A 22569-nucleotide genomic window follows, 5' to 3' on the forward strand; every position below is an offset into this window, starting at 1 on the left:
TTCTGTCCGTGCGATCGATGCACAATTGGGAACAATTGAAACGAATACAGCGGGCCAGTTGAAAAGTCGACATAGACGTGGACATGCCGTGAAGAAAATCCTCGTTACGTGCCTAAATGTCTTCATACGACCGTACCCGGGGAACAGACCTCGTATAGACTTCACTGCATTCGCAGTAGCGAGTGCATGACATCGGTGGGTCCGATACTCTTCTGTTTTGTCGGTATTTACTCGGAGAAGTAGTTTTACGTAGCTAGGATCGAGTTCGTAGGTATGTGGATCTAGCCCGTTCCTGCCTGCTAGGTAAATTGGACCTCATGCGTCTGATAGTCATCCATTCATTCATGATCTGAGGGTGATGTGCAGTGGTCAGATCTCATTCGTTATCCACTTGAATAAAAATACATCTGAAACTAACTACCAACCCCATATGCAGTCTTCAATTGGGTCAGGAATTTATGTTTCTTTACCCTCGATTATCCAATAAAGACTGACTAAGACGGCAAGCCATCAAAATGTCCAGTGGCTGAAGAAAGAAAAACCCACAACAATGACCACTTCCTCTGGGAAGGTTGGAAAAGCATATATAAATAGAAGGGGAAAAAAATTCTCGCCAAATTCAACTCTATTCAGTTGAGACCTTATTCACTTCCACACCGCAAATCACATTCCGCCACCTTCCGCGGACCCCAGCCACAAGCCATCCTGTCCCCGCTCACCACTCCCTCGCCAACGTCTCCTTAATGCCCTTCACATGCCACACCCCTCCCCTCCCCACAATCCACAATTCATGCTCTCCAAGGGTCATCGACACGGCCAGATTCGCCCCTCCACCCACCCTGATGGTCCCCAGCGTGACTCCGTCAGTCGGACTAATCACATCCACGCCATCACCCGCGCCCACAAAAATCCACCCTTCCTTCGACACCTTAATCCCATCGTAGAAATAGGCGACGGGGTTGTTCAGCATGCGCGGGTTCGTCAGCACGCCTCCGCCGTAAGGGGACACGTCGTAGGCGAAGAGGCGGCGGTCGCCGTACGGGTCCTTGTAGGACACGGGCTTGAAGACGGAGACGCCGGTGTCGGGGAGGTAGAGGACGAGGGTGGAGGGGTCGTGCGGGGAGCGGGCGACGGCGACGCCGTTGGCGTTGCCGGTGGTGATGTGCACGGGCTTGGGGGCCATGGTCGTGGCGTTGACGAAGTAGACGGTGGGGTTGGTCGGGGGCGTGAAGGGGATGATGTCGCGGCCCTGTTGTTGTGGGAGGGGGTCTGTTAGCCTTTTGATAGATAGCTTCTTTTTGGGAGTCTTTCTTCGATTCATTGCAAGCATGATGAAGTGTGGCTAGAAAGGAACTGGCTTGGAGGGATATGCAGAGTCATGAAGATGTTGGGGCTAGGGGAGGGGGGCATTTACCGCGCCAGACTTGGAGTCCGTGAGCCAAAAGTTGCCGTCGGGGTCGATTTCGAGGTCGTTGAAACCGTCAAAGGGTTGCTGGTAGTAGTTGTTGAGCAGCACGGTCTTCTCGAAGGTGATTGGGTCGATCTTCACGAGAGCGCCCGTCTCGTTGGCGGACCCATCAGTCACAGCATAGTAGGCGTCATTGTAGAAGACACAGCCGTGAAGGTTGACCGTAGGCGGGTTGGTGGTGATTTTGCGGAGCGTATTGTTACGCGTGTTGAGCAGGTACTGCCAAGTGTGCACGCCGTCATCACCGCCTGGCGGGCCCCACTCGACGAATAGGAGCTCCTCCGTATTGGGGTTGAAGCATGGCGCTTCGTGAGTTTGGTAGGTTAGGTTCTGGACATGGGTCACAGTTGCGTCGGGACCGATAATGTCGAAGAACCTTTCATCGTAGGCGATGAACTCGGTGGTATTGAGGAAGTCATTGCTGGGGTGGTTCAGCTGTGGGTTGCACTAGACGACGATCAGGTAGGAAGTCATACGTACACTTCTTGCAGGGTAGGGTCTGACGTGGTACTTTCAAAGGGAGCATCAAAAGCGGACCGATTGAAGGAACCACTCAGAACTGCGACGGATGGTTCCTGGTAAGACACCCAAGCCCATGTTGCTAAGGCGTCCCGGAAAGCTGAAGGCAGATCGGTGAAGAAGCTTTGGACAAGCCCCGGGTACATGAGTAAGAGTCTTGGATTGAAACGCTTCATGTTGCTCTCGTCAGGCCTCCCTGATACTGAACAACGATTTGATACTCAAAATGCGGCGCATCTTGGATAGCGGAGGACCACGCCCTTTTTTAAAGCCTACAAGCAGACACGGGAGAACCCCCTCTAGTGACTTCGGAGAACGAAAAAGATGAACAATCCGTAAACCAAATGAAGAGACCCGTCCGTTTACCTTGGCAATGGAGACGCTTCACTGGAGGGGTAGTAGCTGCCGAGAAGAGGAGTCAGGGAGCATCTGAGAGGGCGGCACGGAGTAGTCCGGGCAGATTCTGGATGGCTCCGGACAGCTTTGCACGGCTATATCTTCCGCGCGAGGCCCACCTTCCACCGAAATTTTTGATAGATTTGGCACTCTTGACTTCCGGTCGGCCCTCATAAAGGCTTGGCCTATGGGTCCGGTGTTCTTGGGAAGGTCATGAGAGGTACGTGCAATGGAAAAGATAACGGAAGAACCCATTCACGAGACCCTGCGCCGCGATAGCTCCTACCGACATCGGAGTGGCTTGGTTTGGCTACATGAATTGTGAGCTCACGCTTGTCAATTTGGTTGTAGTGGAGAAACAAGATGATCTTGCACGGACAGTTTTCCAAGGAGGGGATAGGTGACTGGATAGGAACGAGAAAAAGACGAGCCAACTTTGCAGATACCGCCAATCTACTTGCCAAATCTGAAGGGCTGAGAGGTCCTATGATGTTTCTCTTTTTTCTGTTTGATGTTTGCCGGTTAGTCACCTGGCCGCGTATACTCTACGCTGCCCGTAGATATTCTATGCATCGCATCGTCCTGCGCGGACCCATCGAAAGCTTCATCTTCACCTCAATGGATTCTCAATGGGGCTCTGAGGTGTAGTTTGTAGCAATTAAGGAAATAATATGATTACAAAAGTGGTGGCCGGGAAGGGTTTGGGGATGAATAACCGTGTGGGGTAGAAGCCTCGGCCCCAGGTACAGCTCCACGCTTTCCCCGCCGGCTGATGCGCATCATCCGCTGTCACACCCAATCCAACACGATGCATTTGCCGAAGCTCAGACGTTTTGTTTTTGATTTCTTCGCCAGCTAAGCCTTCCTACTTCAATTATCTCATCAATTGATTGTCACAATGTCGTCCCCGAGCTTCAGCACACAACCGCCAAAGACGCAGTACTGCATCCTCTCGTTTCCAGCCCCCTATGTCTTACTCGTCACGCTCAACCGACCCAAGGAGCTCAACTGCATCAACATAGCCGGCCATGCTGAGCTCGACCAAGTCTGGTCCTGGCTAGACCGCGAACCCGCCCTCCGCGTCGGCATCATCACCGGCGCCGGGCGCGCCTTCTGCGCGGGCGCAGACCTCAAAGGTATGCACACCCACCACCCTTCTCTTCCCTATCCCCGGCCCTCAAGCTAACCCGATCGTCACCGCGATGCAGAATGGAACCAGTCAAACTCATCCGATACGCCGCGCCCGCAAGTCGCCGCCTCAGGCTTCGGCGGGCTCTCGCGGCGCTCCGGGCTCAAGCCAGTCATCGCTGCCCTCAATGGACTGGCGTTTGGCGGCGGCTGTGAGATGATCATCAACGCGGATATCGTCGTCGCGGCGCCAACGGCGACCATCGCCCTGCCCGAGGTCAAGCGCGGTGTCGTGGCGCTGGCTGGAGCGCTGCCGCGCCTCGTGCGCACCGTTGGAAAGCAGCGCGCAATGGAGATGTCCCTCACGGGACGCACGATACCTGCGCAGGAGGCGAGGGAGTGGGGGCTCGTGAATAAGGTCGTGGGTGATGGCGAGGGAGAGGTTGTGAAGGAGGCGTTGAGGTTGGCGGAGATGATTGTGGACAATAGCCCGGATGCGGTGATTGTGACGAGGGAGGGTGTGAAGATGGGGTGGGATGGCGTGGGTGCAGAGGATGCGACCAGAATTTGGGGCGAGAGCTGGTACCCGCGACTGTTGGCAGGTGAGAATATGAAAGAGGGCGTGAGGGCATTTGTGGAAAAGAGGAAGCCGGAATGGAAGGCGCCTAAATTGTGAAGTATTCACAAGCTCATTAACTCGGAGGAAGCGAGGTGAATGCTGGGACCACTTAGCTATTATGTCAAGCGGAAAAGCACTCTCTTAGTAAGGTGCTCATCTACAATGTAGGCATGAACTTAGCAGAGCTCTATGACGTAAAGCAGTTAGGAAGTGAATATTCACGCGCCCATGCTATGTGTGGTCGTAAATGATCTTCAGAACGATCTGGACCAGAAGCCCCATAGTACGCTGAAGCCACGGCGCTTAAAATTACTCTTTGCACGAAGAGCACTGATTCAAAGAGAGGAGCGAGGAAGACTGAGCCTCACGCGCGACCTGTCCCAAATAGGCAATCCGACGGTATTTCCGTTTCGAGAGCTCCAGCTCCTCTCCCCTCCTCCACAGTGCCCGCATTCCGGTGCAGCGGCCGACCCCGCATATAAGCTGGTGCCTCTCTGTCACGCAAGATGGCGGCGCTCGAACGACGAGGTGTAAGTAATTCTTTGGAGTGCACTCTGCTTTCTGGCAGTTCGACCTTGCTTGTAAACCGCGTTCTTCTTACAATTGTCCCCAAGTATCTCTGCATCGCCAGCAGTTTCGTTCCAAGGCGTGACACAATTTCATAATGTCGGTTATCGTCGAACAAACAATCCCATGGTCGCCCGAGGCGCTCGATCTCACCAACCCCAAACGGTGGACTACGCTATTCCCTCTTATTCGGCCTTCTGTTGTCCCAGTTACTACCAGCAAAGGCCAGACTATCCTCCTCAACCGCGCTCTGAGCAACAGCCCGCACATCCAGATCGCAGCCATTGGACGTTCCGGGAATTTTTCCAGCAAGTTCTTGTCAGACTCGCACATAGCTGCAATCATCACTGAGACATCCGGCGCTGGACTTCTGACAGCACAGGATATTCGGCATACGCTGGAGCAGAATGGCATCAAAATTGGACAGGGGCTTATCGTTCTGCGCGCCGGAAAGGAGAGGCAAGTAGCAGGACCAGAGAATGACGTTGTCGAGGTTGAAACCGAGGGGGAGCTGGAGTTCGATCATCTGCTGAGTCTGCTTGAGCTTGCGACAGAGACTGCAAGGTCTGTAGCTTCTTACAACCTTGAAACCGAGAATCACCGCTTACGATGTGCACAGGACGTCTATCCACCAGACGATCGAACTCCTGAAATTGTTCATGAAAACCGCAGTCACAACAAAATCGGAGTTCCATCCAGCAAAGAAGGGAGAAAATGCTTCCATTGTCCACGAGGTTGGACACGAGGAATTTGAGACAGCTACCAAAGCACTCGAGAAAGACCTCACACACGTCCTGCGCTCACAGGCTTCGCAAACAGGCCCGGTGACGTACTCAGTCCACTACTCGGACATCAACGGCCTCTCGCAATTGGAGAACTACATTGTTGCGTATGAGATCTCCAACTATCTCGGTGCGTCTACCCTGCCAAATCAGCAACTTCAACAGGAGCAATAGACTTACAATACAAATAGATGCCCAAAGCATCCCCTACCGCCTCTCCTCCTCCCCACTCATCAAGCCGGACCCCCTCGCTGCGCGCGGCTGGGCCATCTCCGTCTGCGCCATACCCACCCGCTTCCTCTCCCCACAATCCAAGCCGCCAAACCCTCTCTCCGCACCCTCCAGCCCCTCCAACACCGCCGCGAAGCTCGCTACAGCTACTACAACCACCGACACGGCCGGTCCCGACCTCCCCGACGCCCTCGTCCGCTCGCGCATCACACGCGGCTGCTCCGCGCTCATCGCAGCCGAGCCGACCATCACACACTACGACACGGTCGTCGGCGACGGCGACTGCGGGCTGACGCTGCGCGACGGCGCGCAGAAGGTGCTGTCCTTCATCGACGGCGCGGACCTGTCGAGCCGCAACCTGCCGCGCGTGCTGGCGGCGCTGGTCGACGACCTCGAGGTCACCATGGGCGGCACGAGCGGCGCCTTGTACTGCATCTTCCTCTCGGCCTTCGGGACGGCGCTGGCGCAGCAGCGGGACGGCGACGACGTGCCGCGGGCGCTGGAGGTGGCATTGGAGCAGCTGTTGCAGTATACGCGCGCGCGGAGGGGCGATCGTACGTGCTTGGATGCGCTGATTCCGTTTGTGGAGACGCTGGCGGGTGGCAGCGGTGTGGAGGAGGCGCTGAGGCGTGCGGAGAGCGGAGTGGAGGAGACGAAGACGATGGAGGCTAAGTTGGGGAGAAGCACGTATCTGGATGAAAGTGCGACGAGGGGTGTGCCGGATCCTGGCGCTTATGGATTGTTCGTGTTGTTGGAAGGACTGTGTGGGGTGGAAAGAAAGTGACTGGAGACGGAGGTTAGATGATAGTGATGTTCGGAGAGAGATGCGCTGTGCTGTTGGTCAACGATATCTCAATATTAGCTGTTTTATTTTAGTTGTGGTGATGAGTTGAGATATCTGTGGCGCTGTAGGTGCAAATTCCCTTGACGGGTGGGGTAAATAGTTTGTCATCATCACTACGATCTCCGCCTGGTAGTCTGAGTGCAAGAAGACTCGCGGCTTCCAGAGGCTTAAGAACCTTGAGTTGCACGCCAGTGTCGAGAAAGAAATAGGATACTGAAGATGGAAGGCAGTGGTGAGCATAAAGTTAGGAAGTCACCCGTCGGGTGGGGATACCGCGTCGATAGCGCGTTGACGCGGCGGCGGTCCGAAGTTTAGCCGGCGGAACCCAAGTGTTTGGAGGCATCGCGGCGTGTTTACCTTCGAAGCAACGCGAATGCGCCAACGCCGACCGACACCGACGACGACGACGTAGCGCCGCAGCCATGAGGATTGTGGAGATAGTCGTAGACGTACGTCCGTTCGCCTGTTGCGCACCTTTATCCTTGCTGACCCCGCGCACAGGGCTTCAAGTCGTACGCCGTCCGTACCGTCATCTCCGGGTGGTGAGTTGCGTCAATACACCTTACAACTTCAATCGTGCGCGCGCTGACGCCTTTCTTAGGGACGAGAGCTTCAATTCGATCACCGGTCTCAACGGTTCCGGAAAGTCCAACATCCTCGACTCGATATGTTTCGTCCTCGGTATCACGAACATGACGACCGTCCGCGCGCAGAATCTGCAGGTACGATTAGCTGGAGGACACGCGATGGAAAAGTGGGAAGAAGCTAATACAGGTGGAAATGTAGGATCTTATCTACAAGCGCGGTCAAGCGGGCGTCACCAAAGCTTCTGTCACCATTGTCTTCGATAACTCAGACAAGAGCAAGTCCCCAATCGGATTCGAAGAGTATGCGCAAATATCCGTAACACGTCAGATCGTGCTCGGCGGCACGAGCAAGTATCTTATCAACGGCCACCGTGCACAGCAGCAGACCGTCCAGAACCTCTTCCAGTCCGTCCAGCTGAACATCAACAACCCAAACTTTCTGATCATGCAAGGTCGCATCACCAAGGTCCTGAATATGAAGGCTGTCGAAATTCTGGCCATGATTGAAGAAGCTGCTGGCACTCGCATGTTCGAGGACAGGAGGGACAAGGCGTTCAAGACAATGGCGAAGAAGGACATGAAGCTACAGGAGATCACCGAGTTGCTGAGGGACGAGATTGACCCGAAACTAGAGAAGCTCCGAGCGGAAAAGCGCGCGTTCCTCGATTTCCAACAGACCCAAAACGATGTCGAGCGGTTGACGAGATTAGTCGTAGCGCACGATTACCTCAGATACAAGGACAAGCTGGACAAATCGGTGGAGGATTTGGAGGCCAAGAAGCAGCGAGAGAAGGACCTCGAGGAGTCTGTGGAACGGATGAAGAATGAGATTGAACTGCTCAAGGAGGACATCAAGAAAGTCAAGAGTACTAGAGAAAAGGAACTGCGTAAGGGCGGTAAATTCCAGGGTTTGGAAGAAGAGGTCAAGAAGCATTCGCACGAAACGGTTCGATTGACAACTGTCATTGACCTCAAGAAAACCAGCTTGACAGAGGAAGCCGATAGGCGCAAGAAGCTCCAGAAAACAGTTCAGGAGCTCGAATCTCAGCTCAAAGAGAAAAGCAAGATTTACGAGCAGTTACAGCAAAAGTACAATGCATCGCACGCAGAACTGGCCAAGCAGACTGAGGAGGTTGAGAAGAAGGAAGAACTTATTTCCACTCTCCAAACCGGTGTCGCATCCAAGGAAGGACAGGAGAGTGGTTACCAGGGTCAGCTTCAGGATGCAAGAAATCGTGCAAGCTCCGCACAAACAGAACAGGAGCAGGCCAAGCTCAAAATCTCTCATTTGGAGAAGCAAATCAAGGAGGCTGAGCCGCGTGCGAAGAAGGCGAAGGAGCAGAATTCGGGTCTCCTCAAAGAGCTGGAAGGTCTAAGAAAGCAGGCGCAAAAGCTTGAGAGTGATCTTGGCAGGTTGGGCTTTGAGCCTGGAAAGGAGGAGGATATGTACAAGGAGGAATCACAACGGCAACAACGCATTCGCGAGCTCAGGGAACAGTCTGACGCCCTGAAGAGGAAGGTTGCCAATATCGACTTCAGCTACAGCGACCCTTCTCCCAACTTTGATAGGTCCAGGGTAAAGGGCCTAGTTGCTCAGCTTTTCTCTTTAGAAAAGGAGCACACACGAGCTGGTACCGCTTTGGAGATTTGCGCAGGCGGCCGTCTGTACAATGTTGTCGTTGACACCTCTGAGACTGGTACTCAGCTTCTGCAAAATGGCAGGCTGAAGAAGCGCGTCACTATTATTCCCTTGAACAAGATTTCCGCTTTCAGGGCATCAGCAGAGGTAAGCTTCTCTAGAGCCCGGTTTTGGCAAGTGTTCTAACTAACCGGTAAAGAAAATTGGCGCCGCCCAACGGATCGCTCCCGGGAAAGTTGATCTTGCGCTATCACTTATCGGTTACGATGATGAGGTGACAGCCGCGATGGAATATGTCTTCGGCTCCACGCTTGTCTGCGAAGATGCCGAGACGGCAAAACGAGTCACCTTCGATCCTTCAGTACGGATGAAGAGTGTTACTCTCGAAGGCGATGTGTACGACCCATCGGGTACGCTCTCCGGAGGTAGCTCTCCTCAGACGAGCGGTGTTCTTGTCACACTGTCGAAGCTGAACGAGCTTACGAAGGAGCTCAAGGCTCAGGAGCAAGCTCTGGGCTTGCTCCAGTCGACTATGGCGAGGGAGAAAAAGAAGCTTGATGCCGCCAAGAAGATCAAGCAGGAGCTTGACCTGAAGTCACACGAAATCAAGCTTGCTGAGGAGCAGATCAGCAGCAATTCATCAGCTTCAGTAAGTGATCATATGACAAGTATGAGGAGCTCTAACTAATTTGCTCCAGATCATCCAAGCTCTCGAGGAGATGAAGTCCACAGTGACCCAACTAAAGCAAGATATCGTTGACGCGAAAGCACGACACGATGAAGCATCCAAGGAAGTCAAGCGCATCGAGCGCGACATGAACGAATTCAGCAAGAACAAGGACAGCAAGCTTGCCGAGCTTCAAAAGTCCCTTGACCAGCTCAAGAAGGCATTGACCAAGAACAACGCTTCCATTAAGCCCCTGCAGCAAGAGATGAGGGATGCCATGCTTGAATCTGAGCAATGTGGCAGTGACTTGGCCGCTGCTCAGGAACAGTTGCAAGATTCCAGCACGACCCTCTCCGCCCAGCAGGAGGAAATTGATGCTCTGATTCGGGAGCAAGCTGCGGCAAAAGACGCCCATGAACTCGCAGCCGCGCAGCTGGAAGATGAACAGGCGAAGTTGACCGGTTTTGACGAAGAGCTGCGCGCCCTCGATGATGCCGTGAGCTCCAAGTCCAAGTTGATCACGGAAGAGGGTCTTGAGTTACAAAAGCTCGGCCATCAGATAGAGAAGTTCGATAAGGAGCTTCAGGCTGCGAAGCATGCCGTCTCGGCATTGGAACAGGAGCACGACTGGATCGCCGACGAGCAAGAACATTTTGGCCGATCCGGCACGCCCTACGATTTCAAGGGCCAAAACATGTCGGAATGCAAATCCACCCTCAAGAACCTCACTGAGCGCTTCCAAGGCATGAAGAAGAAGATCAACCCCAAGGTCATGAACATGATCGACAGTGTTGAGAAGAAGGAGGTGTCGCTGAAGAACATGATGCGCACAGTCATCCGCGACAAACGCAAGATTGAAGAGACGATCCAGTCCCTCGACGCGTACAAGCGGGACGCGCTGCAGAAGACGTGGGAGAAAGTCAACGCCGACTTTGGCAACATCTTCAACGAGCTTCTGCCCGGTTCCTTCGCCAAGCTCGACCCGCCTGAGGGCAAGACGATCGCTGACGGTCTTGAGGTCAAGGTCTCGCTGGGCAAGGTGTGGAAGCAGAGCTTGACGGAGCTGTCGGGTGGTCAGCGCTCCCTTGTTGCGCTGTCGCTCATCATGGCCCTTCTTCAGTTCAAGCCTGCCCCTATGTACATTCTTGACGAGGTCGATGCTGCGCTGGATCTGAGCCATACGCAGAACATCGGACGGCTGATCAAGACGAGGTTCAAGGGCAGCCAGTTCATCGTCGTGTCCCTGAAGGATGGCATGTTCCAGAACGCGAATCGTATCTTCAGGACGAGGTTCAGTGATGGTACCAGTATTGTCCAGGCGCTGACACCGGCCGATTTGAAGTAGATGGGTGATGGCAATGCTGGCGGACGTACGGCGTGATCAGTCGAGACGGCGGCTTTTGTGCGGGCTTTAACGGAGTTTGGCAGGTCAATTGGACATTGTGAGGCAAATGATTGGGCTACCACTATCTGGGGCGCTGGCGCTGGCTCTGGCATGAGGGGCATGGTGTCTTCTGTCTATGATGTCGATACCAGGCGTTTGCTGTGTGTTTCATAAATTATTCACCCTGGTACGGGCAGATGAAATCTTCTTGGTGAGTTTACCACTGGTTACGCATCCCTTAGTGAGTTCTATTACCTTATTCCGCTGAATGAGTTTGGCCGGATGAGTTTGCTGGGAGCGAGTGAACACAAAGTGTCTCGTATAGTCCCCTCTCGCAGCCGATGGCTAGTGTGAATTATTTTTGCTTATGTCATGGATAGTTGAAGCTATCGTCTGGATGTGTATGTAGAGTTTAAGTCCACATTCTTGTCCCGGCGATGGCTTCAGCTACCCACATATATTATTTTCTTGAGAAAGAGCTGAGGCATAGCTACGTCTGGGGACTTACTGTTCTTCATGCTCGCCGTCGGCTGCGATTCCCCGTGTTCTCGCATCGCGCATACGTTGGCGGTTTATGCGTCACCCGAGGAGGAATGGCTGCATGCTTTGTGCCTCGCTTGTGCTTCTGTGGCTTTGCTCCTCCATGCCAGCAACACCACCAATCCTCGACAGCATCCCGACCTCGATCGCATCGTCCGCCTGGGCGTCGGCATAAGCGGCCCCAGCCCACGGCACCTAGCTGGGCTGACACACCCCTGGGCTGACGCACCCCTGGGCTGACGTACCGCCGGGTTGACACACTGCCGGGTTGACGCACCGCCTGGTTGACGCACCGCCTGGTTGACGCACCACCGCGCCACACCTTTCAACCTAGACTTGCTCCCCTAGCTCCTACGGCATGGCGAGCTGAACAAGTGGGCAGGTAATGAAGGCGACAATAACGAATTCGCCGTCCGATTCATCCATCAGGGGTGCCAACAGGAAAGAGGGACGAATGGTTGATATTCGAGGAGCTATAGAAAGGGGCAAACTCTTATACTCATTTTCAACCAGGCGGAAAGTTGCCCGTAAAGTCTTCGCAAATATACGATCTCATGCTTCGTTGATTCCATCCAATACTTTTGTCACACCGTACTATACCCCCTTTTGTGCAGTGTCTCACGTGGTAACCTAATCCTCCCCGCATCTATTGGCTGTCATCCACTTTCTATCCATGTCTTCCGAGAACAGGTCACAGTTGCATCAATCTCATTCATGATCAAAGTGAGCTTGCACACGTAAGATAGGTGATATATTTCAGAGTGACATACGAAATATCACAAGGCAAAGATACAAAAACACGGAAAGTTACCACCCTTCAGTAAGGTTCCGGTGGCAAAACTGACTCAACGTTCTTTACTAACTCGTGGAGGCCACAATCAAACGCGGCGCCCAATGGCGAGATAGAGCTCTTGGCCACGGCCATCCTCCCAGCTGCGAAAGCCTGCGAATTCCGAATCAGCTGTACTCGATTAATCTGCAATGCATGCCGTTTACCTCTGCGCTGCTGATTCACCCGAAGGGTTACAAAGGCCAAAATGATGCTGATTATGGCGGCAACGAAAGACAAAGCAAGACCGACAGTGTTGATCGTATCCCCGGTAGACAGGTCTCTGGTTGTGAATGGAGCCATGGCAATGTGAAATATGGCAAATAAATCCCTGTGGATTGGCTGTGTTTTTGCTTTGTGGGCTCAATGCCAAAGATAGGAAACGACAAATAGGTAGCTGCCAGTGCACAGCAAGAGTCTCGTAATTAGGCTGAGCCAGACTGGAGAAGTGGAAGATAAGAAAATTAACCCAGACAAGCCAGTGCGCACCTCTCTCATTCTTATGCTCAGAACCAGGAACTTCACGAGAACTAAGGGCTTCGGGGGGAGCAATGGCCTCACGTGGATGAATGACTTCACAGCAAACCACTAATTGGTTGACCTCCACGCCTTACGTGGCTATTCTTTATGTGCCTCACGTTTTATGCAGTGGAACGCTGCGGCCAAATCTAATTTCAGCTCTGAAGTTGCACCATTAGCTCGCACCATTAGCTCGCACCTTGCGTTGTGTGTGCAGTTTTGTACAACTATATTTGGGTAACCATGATGCTGTAGCCTCTTGAAAGGGAATACCTTGTAGGCAAATCCAATCCATTCTCGACTCTTTCGACCAATCCACTCCTTGTTCGGATTCGTGTCTTACATGCATATCCTGTGCAAACACAATCTTGAATTTAGACGAAATAATAGAATGCCACTTGAAAGTAGTAAATACTCCAAAGTATTTCGCAAATATAAATACGTAGCATAGTATGATTTCGTCTTCATCGTCCGCTTTCGGGCCTTTATAAGAAGGCAGATGTTGGTACGCAAAAGCAACAAATAGCCAGGAGATGAATACCCAAAGCGTATGCAATTAAAGTCTACAGTGTCTATGACTGCTCGAATAAAGACAATACACAGTCACAAACCTATGCTTACCACCCGGGAGACCATATGCAAACAAGAATGCCTGTGCCCGGTCAGTAAACCATGGTATCGATCCAACGCCCGCTTAGCCCCAGCACCCACGCAATCTTGCCGCATCATGCCACCGACTTGCGGTCGCCTCCCCAGCTCGGCTCCTTGCCAACCGACTTCCAGAACTGTCTTCGCTCCTCGAAGACTTGCTCGGCCCAGTCCTTGATCTCAGGCAACACAATCTTGGTGGCGACCCAGGTGAACTCGCCGATGTCCAAACGTCCCTCCTGGCCGCGCTCGTACTCCATCATCTGAAGCAGCAGCTCCATCTTATCGATATCGTGCACGTACTTTGCCTCCAGCGTCTCGCTGTCCTCGTATTCCTGCCACACCTTGCGGATCTCGGCACCCGTGAGACCGCCGCCGAACTTGCCCAGCAGGCGGGTGCACAGGTAATCCATAGTCTCCGACTCGCGGCGCGACTTCTCCTCCTTCGAGATGGGGTCGACGGGTGTGATGTCACCGACCAACGCCTCGGCCATGTCGTGGATAAGGGCCATCTTTGTGCAGTGTGGGATGTTGATGCGCGAGGATAGCGAGGAGGGAGCCATCATGGTGAGGATGGACATGCGGTACATGTGGTCGGAAATAGACTCGCCGTGCACGATACCGAAGCGGCGCCAGCCCTCGCGCTTGGTCGTTTTCAGTCGCTCGAGCAGGTGGAAGAAGGGAAGTGGTGAGTCGGTGTCGGGAACGGGCGGCGAGGAGAGTTCGGCGAGCGCTGCAGTGTTCTGTCAGCACGGCTTCTGGGGGCTATTGCAGGCCACGGGCGAAGTAGAGCGAGCGTACACGGTTGAGTCTACCGCAACCACAACATACCAGATTCGGGGGTCCATCTCGTGCTCGGAACGTCCTTCTCGGAGATAATGCCTGAGGTAGGCTCTAGAGCAAAGTTTAGCGACTGGGTCCCCCAAAGTTTCGGCAGCGGTGAAGCTCACTGGGAGAATCATTTGTCTCTGGCGCATCGGGAGCCATGGCTGCGGCGGATCGCGGGGCAGCAACGCAGAAAGCCGGCAGAGGAGTGATGTTGGTGTGGATTGCGGCTGGCAGGTAGCAGAATGCGTGGGTTTAAAGGGGGCAAGAACGAAGCAAGTTTGGCGTGGAAGGTTTGCTGTCGTGTGTTCTTGGTGGGAGCGAAAGAAGCGGCGGGAGGGTAGACAGGGATGGTGCTGGGAGCGGCGGGACGCGGCCGTCATCGTGCTTGAACCCCTGTCATTGGCCGCTGTCCCACCTGCCGCTCAGGCACTGACACAAGCTGACAGGGCTGCAATGCCCGTTGCCGGGGTCTGCATCGCGACCAAACAAAGACAACGCGCCTTCACGCTCCACCGCAAGCGACGCTTCCGGCTGCCGAAGTATGTCGCGCCCGCTGTCCAGCCACAGCTCCCAGGCGCAAACGAACGCATTTTCCGCCGCGAAAGCGCTGTCCCTGAAAGGCTGCTCGCATCAGCTGTCCAGCACCGCCCTCTTCGTGACGAACCTGCGCCTGCTCGACTTTGATTCCTACGACGACTGGCCCGAGATAACTGTCCACACCTTCGCGACCAAAGATGCGCAGCAAAATCAGAAGAAGCGTATCCAATGCACCGAGTGGGCTTTGTTCCGCCTGTTCGAGCTGTGGGATAGAGACGAGACGCGCGAGGTATCACTTGCCAGGGAATTCGCACCACAACAAGCGCTCACGATTCTGATAGAAACTGTCGCCCTTCTTCCCTCCTCTCGAGCCTCTCCAATCGCTGAACCTGCGCGCCGCACTCTATCGCTGCCTCAATGACCTCAAGAAAGATGGCGTGTTGGGTCGGGAGACGATCCTTCGCAAGACCATGTTGGATGAGTGCAAAGGGGATAAACTCATGGAGATACTCGTTCTGTTTTCCACTGCTGTGTTGAAGAAGAGATTATCAAGGGCCAAGTCTAGGCGCACTAACCTCCCGGTCGCGCGCCAGTATGCGACAGCTGCAAGCCTAACCCTCGACCAGCAGGCCTCTCTACTGCCACTCGTCGTCGCCCACAAAGCCGCACTCACAAATGTTTTGAGGGGGAGAGACGATATGCGCGAGAGATACATGGATTTTGGAGATTTGTTGGAGCAAAAAAGCATTGAAGCCGTAGAGCGAAATGAAAAGTGTGGAGAGGTGCTTGAAACCCTCGAAGAGTCTGGGAAGGACTTGCCGGATGCCGCCTCCATAAAGCGCATACTACATGATAATTGGCTGGGAAACCCTGAGTGGCTCGAACTAATGATGCAAGGAGAACAGGCCGAGGCGGCCGACGGCCTTTTCCAGACACCGTTTGAGGATATTTGGAATCGAGTACAGCTTGGTCAGGAAGTCGAGGAAGAGAGCCACCACCACCAAAGTCTTTTACAAGACTTAGAGGTACGGGTCAAAGGCCAAGAGGAGAGGCTGTCCCGGTGGAAGGCTCTTCATGACAAGATCCAAGCAATGCAGCCCGAAGAGCCTGCACCAAAAGTCTCTAGAACTAGGAACACATCTCTGGACTTCAACTTTGATCGTCATCGGGATCTACGACTAGGTAGGGTCGCGACTCATGAGTTTGAAGATGACGAGCACACCGCAAGATCGTCAGACTTGCCAAGAAGATACAGCTCCATTCTAGCCAACATGCGCGAAGACCTGGCGGCGGCATCCAAGGTCAAGTCGAACAGACCTCCACCAAGCTTTGTGCACAAACCTAGGGCATCCAGCATTCCAATGCAACCACCAGTTCAGAGACGGTCTTTCGCACTAAGACCCCGAGCGAGGCTGGGACCTGTCGAACCACCCTCACCCGAGTCCACCGAACCTTCGAAGCCGTCATTCAATAGACCAATTTCCCCGGACTGGTTTTCTCCGCTTGGAAAGCCGCAGGCAGAATACGAGCAGGACGAACCTGACAGGAGCCCCTCGCCCACGCCAACACGACCTACCTTTGACCATGACAGTATCTTTGGGAAATACTCCTCAAGCCGTTATGAGGATAACCCAGTAGCACCGGACTCGCCACCGCCACCATCTGAAGACCCTATCGATGATGGATATGTCGAGGAGCCAGTCTCGCCGAAACCCCGTTCCCCATCCCCACTCGCGTCCTCATCTCCGCCACCAAACGAAGAGGACCTCCTCGCCGAGCAAATACTTGCCGGTATGGACGCCGCCAGCCCCTCTCCCGTCAAGCAGCAGCCGTCCTACCAGCCCCAACCTGTTCTCTCCCTCATGGAGCGCACCCGCCTCACCATGGAAGGCCACACGTCCTCACCGGCCAAAGCCGCCCCCGCGCCGCGCCCCCTCGCACCCGAAGAGCAGGCCAAAGCCGACGCGACGGCCGCCCTCATCGAGCGCACGCGCCAGACCATGCTCGCCATGGCGGAGCGCAACCCTGCGCCGACCAGCAACCCGTCCAAGACCGGCCGCGCGAGAGCGAACAGCACGAAAAAGAAGAGCAGCGTCGACAACGGCAGGGGCCGTCGGCGCTCCAGCCTCTTCCCGCCCAACCCGTGGGAGACGCGCAAGATCAGCCCGCTGTTCGAGGAGTGGGCCGAGAAGTCGGCGGCGATGGAGAGGGAGGAGGCGGGTCTAGGGATTTCCACTGCGGGTGGCAGGGCGACGCCAAAGGACAAGCTGTTCGAGGACAACGTCGACGAGCAGAGCGTGTTTAAGAGCCGGCCGAAGATTGCGGCGAGTCCGTTGTTGATACCCGCGGAAGATGATGTTGGTGGTGGCGCGGATGCGGTGAGTGAGTTGGGTGGTGGGAGTGAGTATGATGGGATGGAGGGAGAAGAAGAAGAAGAAGAAGAAGGGGATGAGACGATGGGTGCGTGGGAGAGTAGCCCGTTGAGGGGTAAGGGGAGGTAAAGGATTGAGCGAAGCTGCTTTGATTGGTCAATAGTATTCCTTGGGAGGGTATGTCAGCGACTGGGCTTGGTATTGATTCTGGTTTGCTGCAGTTTGTAAGTTTGAATTCTGCCGCGGAGCGAGCGAGGCTTACCATTGGGTGGCGAAAGACTCGTGATGTATTATATAGTTACTAGAGTGTAAGAGTTACGAAGTATTAGACTAAATAAGTTTGCGTATTAGAGCATATTTTCAGAATCTGGTTATAGAAGAGTGAGCAATATGTTGCGCGCAGTGGTCTCGCGATAGTTCCCATGAAAGAGGATATTTACGACTCAATTCTGCGGGTGAAAGCGAGGAGATGAGATCCCTTGTAATCCGCTTAGCGCTGAATCATAAACAGGTGATGACTGTTTCAACACTCTAGCAGAAATCACATAAAATGACCGAAGCATGTTGTTTCCAACCTTTTAGGTATTCAATATCTCAGACTTGGTCTGTCTAGTTCATTATCGCCACACCTGGCTCTAAAGTGGGCACAGTCGCCTATTCCCACATTACCATCATTTCCCTTCTAACAGCATTATCACTCTATAAATCTTTAAACGTGCTCTCCCAATACCCTTCAAAATGATCCTTCGTCCTCGAAGTTGTGTGATTTACCACTTGTCAATGGTGTCTGTACCCGTCAGGTTCGGCTTGACGACCTTGCCCTCCAACCAGTCCTTGCACTTCTTGTACAGGATGTCGCGCTCCGGTCCGTGGCTGTTGAGATCGAGCTTGGGAGGGGTGTCAATTTGGTCCTCAAGCCATGCCAGATAGCGGTATCCTCTGTGTAAACGCCGCCAAAGTCAGCGATGTGGTAACGGGAGGGGAAAATAGAGACAAGGACGCCACTTGGACGTTTTAAGACATAGAATGAAGAAATAGAAAGTACTTACGAGGGATACTTCATAACCTCCTTCTCAGGGATATCGAACGTCCTGCCGGGGTGGACGGGGATCATCTTGTCCTTGTCAAACAGCAGCGTGTAGAAGCAGATTCCCCAACGGCCCTCACGCTTCTCGAGCATGAAGAAGAACCGACATTCGGCCTCATTGTCGACCTCGATGTTGTTGAAGGTGAAGCGGCAAGTGATGGTCACTTTCATCTTGGCAACGGCACGGTTGCCCTGCACGTCGACGGTCTGGCCGATGATGCGGTGCATGATGTACATGAATTCCTTGCCGCGCGCAAAGCCCTGTTTGGGAGGGGTCAGTCGGGACTCAGTGAATACAGGAGGATGGTGTTGACGTACATCCTTGGAGGCTTTGATAAACTCGTCGATAGAGCCTTGCTTCCAGCTCGTTGCGATGTAGGCATCATCCCAGAACTAACGAGCCTTCTATTAATTTGCTTTGCTCTTTCTCCTCCATTGAATTGTTTGGCTCAAAGGCTCACCATGGACCGATAGTTCTCCCACTCGGCGGCGTCGCGGTAGCAGCCCCAGCCCTCACAGATCTCGCGGATCTTGAAGCGGTCCAGCACCTCGGCATCGGTGCCGGTGGCGTTGTTGCGCGAGGCCTCGGACGGCCAGTGGGGAGGCTGAGTGACAGGGTAGAGCTCTAATCCAAAGAACAATCGCAACTGTTAGAATTGGACGAGGAAGTAGAGCTTGAAGGGCGCTGGATCACTCACGGCCACCTCCGGCCTGATGGCGGAGGGAGGTCGAAAAGGCGCGGGCGACCTCGCGGCGCACGGGAGCGCGGAGGACGCTACGGGAGGCGGCAGGCCTGAGGGCGTTGAAAGCGGGACGGAACATTATGGGATTCAATTAGGTAGAAAGGAGAGAGGAAATGTGATTGAGGACGAAGGTCGAGCAAGAGCTTGTTCCCGTGGAGCATCACAGGCGTTATTTATTTGATCAAGGCACCGGAAACCACGGCTGGCGCGACAGCTACAACGCCGCACAAGAGTAGCTCCTGAGCAACATAGGGACATAGCTCCTTCAAGGTACCCACAGCAGCTTTACATCAGGAACTCCAGTACCGCCGATTGCCGCCCGCGAGTCCGCCCTCAATTCCCGACATCAGCACACCGCAACGAAGTGGAAACGAAATACGATAAAACAGCTCGGTCACGCCGGATCCCGTTCGGGTTGTGACGAGCGCGAAAGGCTTAAGGGGGCGAAGCTTGCGGGGAGAGGATTAGCATGAAGTCTGCATAACCATACCGTCCTAGACATAGCGGTGCTAATACAGTATCTTTCGCAACCATCACTACTCATGAAGCGGGTCGCTTCGGAGACTGATGAGCCACGAGAGCAGTTGCATGAATATTGAGCAAGCTATTGACAAGCTGTATTGGCAGAACGTGACCAATTGTAAAAGGCTACGAAGCCAGAAAATTGACAGGGGCTCCGCTCATGGCCGGTGAAGAGGATCTTAATACAAGGAGTATTATGAAGAAAGCGGTTGTGCTCGGAGAATAAAAATCTTCAAGGAGATCATTCCGGTTGATCAAGTCGGGGAAAGCGAAGGGGGAGAGGTTGACGGTGTAACATATGGAGCTCGCCTTATCGCCATAGCCGCGCGGTGTACAAGGTTGTCCGCGTGGAACTACCGGGGTCTGGTCAAGTAGAAGGGCATGGACCAGGCATACCGGCTGCGGGATATGCGGTTGCTGGCACCTCGGAGATCAGTTACGACTTATTCTTGATGCAATGCACACCAGGCGGATCTAGCTGCTTGATGCAGTACACAGAAACCAACATAAGATACAAACGAGGCGGCTGTGAACAACGGGAGTGGTCGTCTAGAGAGGGGCGGGATAGCCGACGCCGTTAACGCGAGGCGGGAGCGGCCCGAAGAGGGATCCAGTTTTCAGTCGCGTGCACAGCGTGCCGTCAGTGCTCGCTCTGCAAAATGGCTCGATGTGGTGAGTGCTTCGGCAATGGGAGTCGGCTATTGTGAAGAAGACAATATGAGGACAGATTCGCAGTTAATTATCGACTGATCAGACAGGGCCGCCGAGTCGTGCCCTCCTGCTGTGCCGCATCACGATCGTCTTAGCGGTGAGTGCCAGGAGCGGCGCGTCCTGAAGGAGAGTTCGGGTGGCTGCTTAGAGCCGCGTTCGGCTGCGAGAAATCGCCAGCAAGTGATGGAAGGTTGCTTTAGGGTGTTGTAGGGTGTTGTAGATCGAAGGATTTAGAGATGGGGAAAGAAAGCATACCAAGAAGAAGCACGTGATCTCGGGCTTTACTGGGCAAGGCTTTTGCTAACAGTGGAACCCAAGAAGCTGCATTTGTGCATAATAGACGACAAGAGTCAGTGAGGGCGAATGAGGTTCTGCGGCAACTTTGCCGACGAGCCTGGAGCTGCGTTAGGTCACGTGCCTTGGCAGGTGCACAGATGGAAGGAGCGCCACCCGACTTTTCCCGCAGGCAAGTGGCCCGAACGACTATGGCTTCCGCAACGTCTCCATCTCCAACTCTATATCAGCGATTGATACCCCGAGGCCTACCGCTGGCCGACCGTGTGTGTACCCATGCTTACGAGTGCCTGACCCGGGCGAGCCGCCTGTTCTCACCAATCATGACTGTCTCGCATCAGCACCCTGGGCAGAGACCGCGGCGCGATGACTGATCAAATGGATGACTGATCAAACGCCATATATGAGCCGAGCCGCGCTTTCCATGCAGTACGGCGACTTTGGAGTCAAATGGCACCTTTATCGTTTCCTAAAGCTCTTCAGCATCGGCTCATTCTACAGATGATCCTGCGCCAGCCTTGACTGTGAACGCGCAGTGTGACCGAGATTAACACCAGAGAGATGTGGATAGTAAAAGAAATGTCATTAAATGGTAAGCACTTCGAATGTCATTAAGAAGTCATGGTACGTATTACCCATCATTAATACCTCTCGACTTTTTCATTTTCTGATATCGTCCCAGTCCGATCTCCATCATGTCCATGGCTCATGCCATCCATCCTCAGCACTCAAGACGGTTACACCTGACTCTCTAGCTCCTTCTGCCTCTGGCTCGCACCCTTGATCAAGGTCGACAAATCGCCAACTGCAGCGTGTTAGTTCTGAACTGAACTATGTTATATGCGAGTTCTTACCTGGAAGCTGGAACGGGAAGTCCAACGCCGCGAGCATGATAGCGAAGAATATCCACCACCCGCCGGCACATGTCACGAATGTGCAAGCGCCAGCCGCGACCATCAAATTGCTCGCCAGATCCGTGTTTCCGTTCGACGTTTGCCAATAAGCCCCTGCAAGGAGACAGAAGGCGGGAGAAAGAGTGGCGAAGATCACGACGAAGACAATGTTGGTGCGGAGAGCCAGAATGAGGAAAAGGAAGCTCAGGAGGCCCATAAACAGCAGGAAGAAAGCTGGAGTGCAACATGATTAGTACGAGATGGCGGCGAAAAAAGGGAAAGACGTACCGAAGCTCGAGTTGAACCCGACGGTTGTCAGTCCAGCAGCAGGGTTGCTCGGATCAGGCGAGTAGGCGCCGTAAGCATTGAAATCTGGCTGCAGAGTTCCACCAAAGGACAACCAGAAGGCCCCGAAGGTGCCGAAGACGACAAAGGGGTAGGTGTTTCCGAGGATCCATTCACCCACAGCACCAAGGAGCATGAGGATTCCGCCAAAGAAGAAGTATGTCGCCGTTCCGGAAGCGCCGCTACCACCCGATCCCCTCCAGCCCATGAGGATGCAGCTGAGCGGTGAAAGCGACAAGAGGAATCCCACCAAGGCTCTGTATTCGGATTAGCCAATGAACACGGTCGTCGAGCCCAGGAAACCTACAGTGGAGTCGGGTTGCCGACCATCTTGCGGAGATCGCCTTTGACTTGGTTCTGAGGCGAGAGGTACATCTTCTCGAAGAGCTCGGGAGAAATGGAGATGCTGCCTGCTGTCCTGATGCGCCTCAATGCCTCGTCGGATCCCACATGCGGCTCGAGACGCTCGCTTTGGAGGTTATTCTGACTGTGGGTGAAGTCCTTCTCGAGAGGCGCATCAGGGTCCGCCGAAGCGACGGCGTAAGGGTTTTCCGAAGTCATTGTGGGCTGAGTGGGGGGTATCGCAAGGAAGAGCAAGGAGAGATTGGCTGCTGGATAGGGAACAGAAAGGCTTCCGGCGGGTGGGGAGATCAGATCTGTCACGGCAGGGTATTGGGGTGGGAGGCGGCTCGCTCATATATGGGTGGGCTTTTGAGTCGACAGGGCTACGGCTCCGCACGCTGGCGTCCTTTGTTGACCGGCTTTGCTCAGGTGGAGAGTGCTCTCACACGCTGATCACGATGCGGGCTCAAGCCAATGGGAGGTGGCGCAGCAGAGGCATTGGAGTGATCCGGGCCAGCCGGCGTTGTG

General features: G+C 54.1%; 7 protein-coding genes across 7 annotated transcripts; 3 read left to right on the top strand and 4 right to left on the bottom strand.

The window, feature by feature from the left end:
- Positions 1-715: 715 nt before the first annotated feature.
- On the bottom strand, positions 716-2133 carry LTHEOB_4121 (Six-bladed beta-propeller TolB-like protein; the record flags this gene model as incomplete). Its single annotated transcript, XM_035513121.1, has 3 exons — positions 716-1249; positions 1415-1889; positions 1949-2133. 3 exons carry the CDS (start codon positions 2131-2133, stop codon positions 716-718), a joined length of 1194 nt encoding a protein of 397 aa, XP_035375514.1.
- Positions 2134-3281: 1148 nt separating this feature from the next.
- Positions 3282-4187, top strand: LTHEOB_4122 (Enoyl-hydratase; the record flags this gene model as incomplete). Its single annotated transcript, XM_035513122.1, has 2 exons — positions 3282-3519; positions 3592-4187. 2 exons carry the CDS (start codon positions 3282-3284, stop codon positions 4185-4187), a joined length of 834 nt encoding a protein of 277 aa, XP_035375515.1.
- A 607-nt stretch (positions 4188-4794) lies between these two features.
- On the top strand, positions 4795-10792 carry LTHEOB_4123 (RecF/RecN/SMC domain-containing protein; the record flags this gene model as incomplete). Its single annotated transcript, XM_035513123.1, has 9 exons — positions 4795-5261; positions 5317-5609; positions 5671-6451; positions 6967-7003; positions 7056-7096; positions 7156-7276; positions 7341-8927; positions 8980-9429; positions 9479-10792. The coding sequence occupies 9 exons, from the start codon at positions 4795-4797 to the stop codon at positions 10790-10792; spliced, it is 5091 nt and encodes a 1696-aa protein (XP_035375516.1).
- Positions 10793-13444: 2652 nt separating this feature from the next.
- On the bottom strand, positions 13445-14354 carry LTHEOB_4124 (Hd domain containing protein; the record flags this gene model as incomplete). The annotated part of the gene is made up of 3 exons (XM_035513124.1): positions 13445-14100; positions 14199-14261; positions 14318-14354. 3 exons carry the CDS (start codon positions 14352-14354, stop codon positions 13445-13447), a joined length of 756 nt encoding a protein of 251 aa, XP_035375517.1.
- A 382-nt stretch (positions 14355-14736) lies between these two features.
- LTHEOB_4125 (uncharacterized protein) lies at positions 14737-17233 on the top strand (the record flags this gene model as incomplete). The annotated part of the gene is made up of 2 exons (XM_035513125.1): positions 14737-15021; positions 15074-17233. The coding sequence occupies 2 exons, from the start codon at positions 14737-14739 to the stop codon at positions 17231-17233; spliced, it is 2445 nt and encodes an 814-aa protein (XP_035375518.1).
- Positions 17234-17871: 638 nt separating this feature from the next.
- LTHEOB_4126 (Pathogenesis associated protein pep2 protein) lies at positions 17872-19013 on the bottom strand (the record flags this gene model as incomplete). The annotated part of the gene is made up of 5 exons (XM_035513126.1): positions 17872-18043; positions 18154-18452; positions 18510-18584; positions 18653-18816; positions 18890-19013. 5 exons carry the CDS (start codon positions 19011-19013, stop codon positions 17872-17874), a joined length of 834 nt encoding a protein of 277 aa, XP_035375519.1.
- Positions 19014-21198: 2185 nt separating this feature from the next.
- LTHEOB_4127 (FUN34 class plasma membrane protein) lies at positions 21199-22260 on the bottom strand (the record flags this gene model as incomplete). Its single annotated transcript, XM_035513127.1, has 4 exons — positions 21199-21266; positions 21316-21588; positions 21643-21956; positions 22007-22260. 4 exons carry the CDS (start codon positions 22258-22260, stop codon positions 21199-21201), a joined length of 909 nt encoding a protein of 302 aa, XP_035375520.1.
- Positions 22261-22569: the final 309 nt, after the last annotated feature.

This window comes from Lasiodiplodia theobromae, assembly GCF_012971845.1.
Source record: "Lasiodiplodia theobromae strain AM2As chromosome Unknown scaffold_10, whole genome shotgun sequence".
Classification (NCBI taxonomy): domain Eukaryota; kingdom Fungi; phylum Ascomycota; class Dothideomycetes; order Botryosphaeriales; family Botryosphaeriaceae; genus Lasiodiplodia; species Lasiodiplodia theobromae.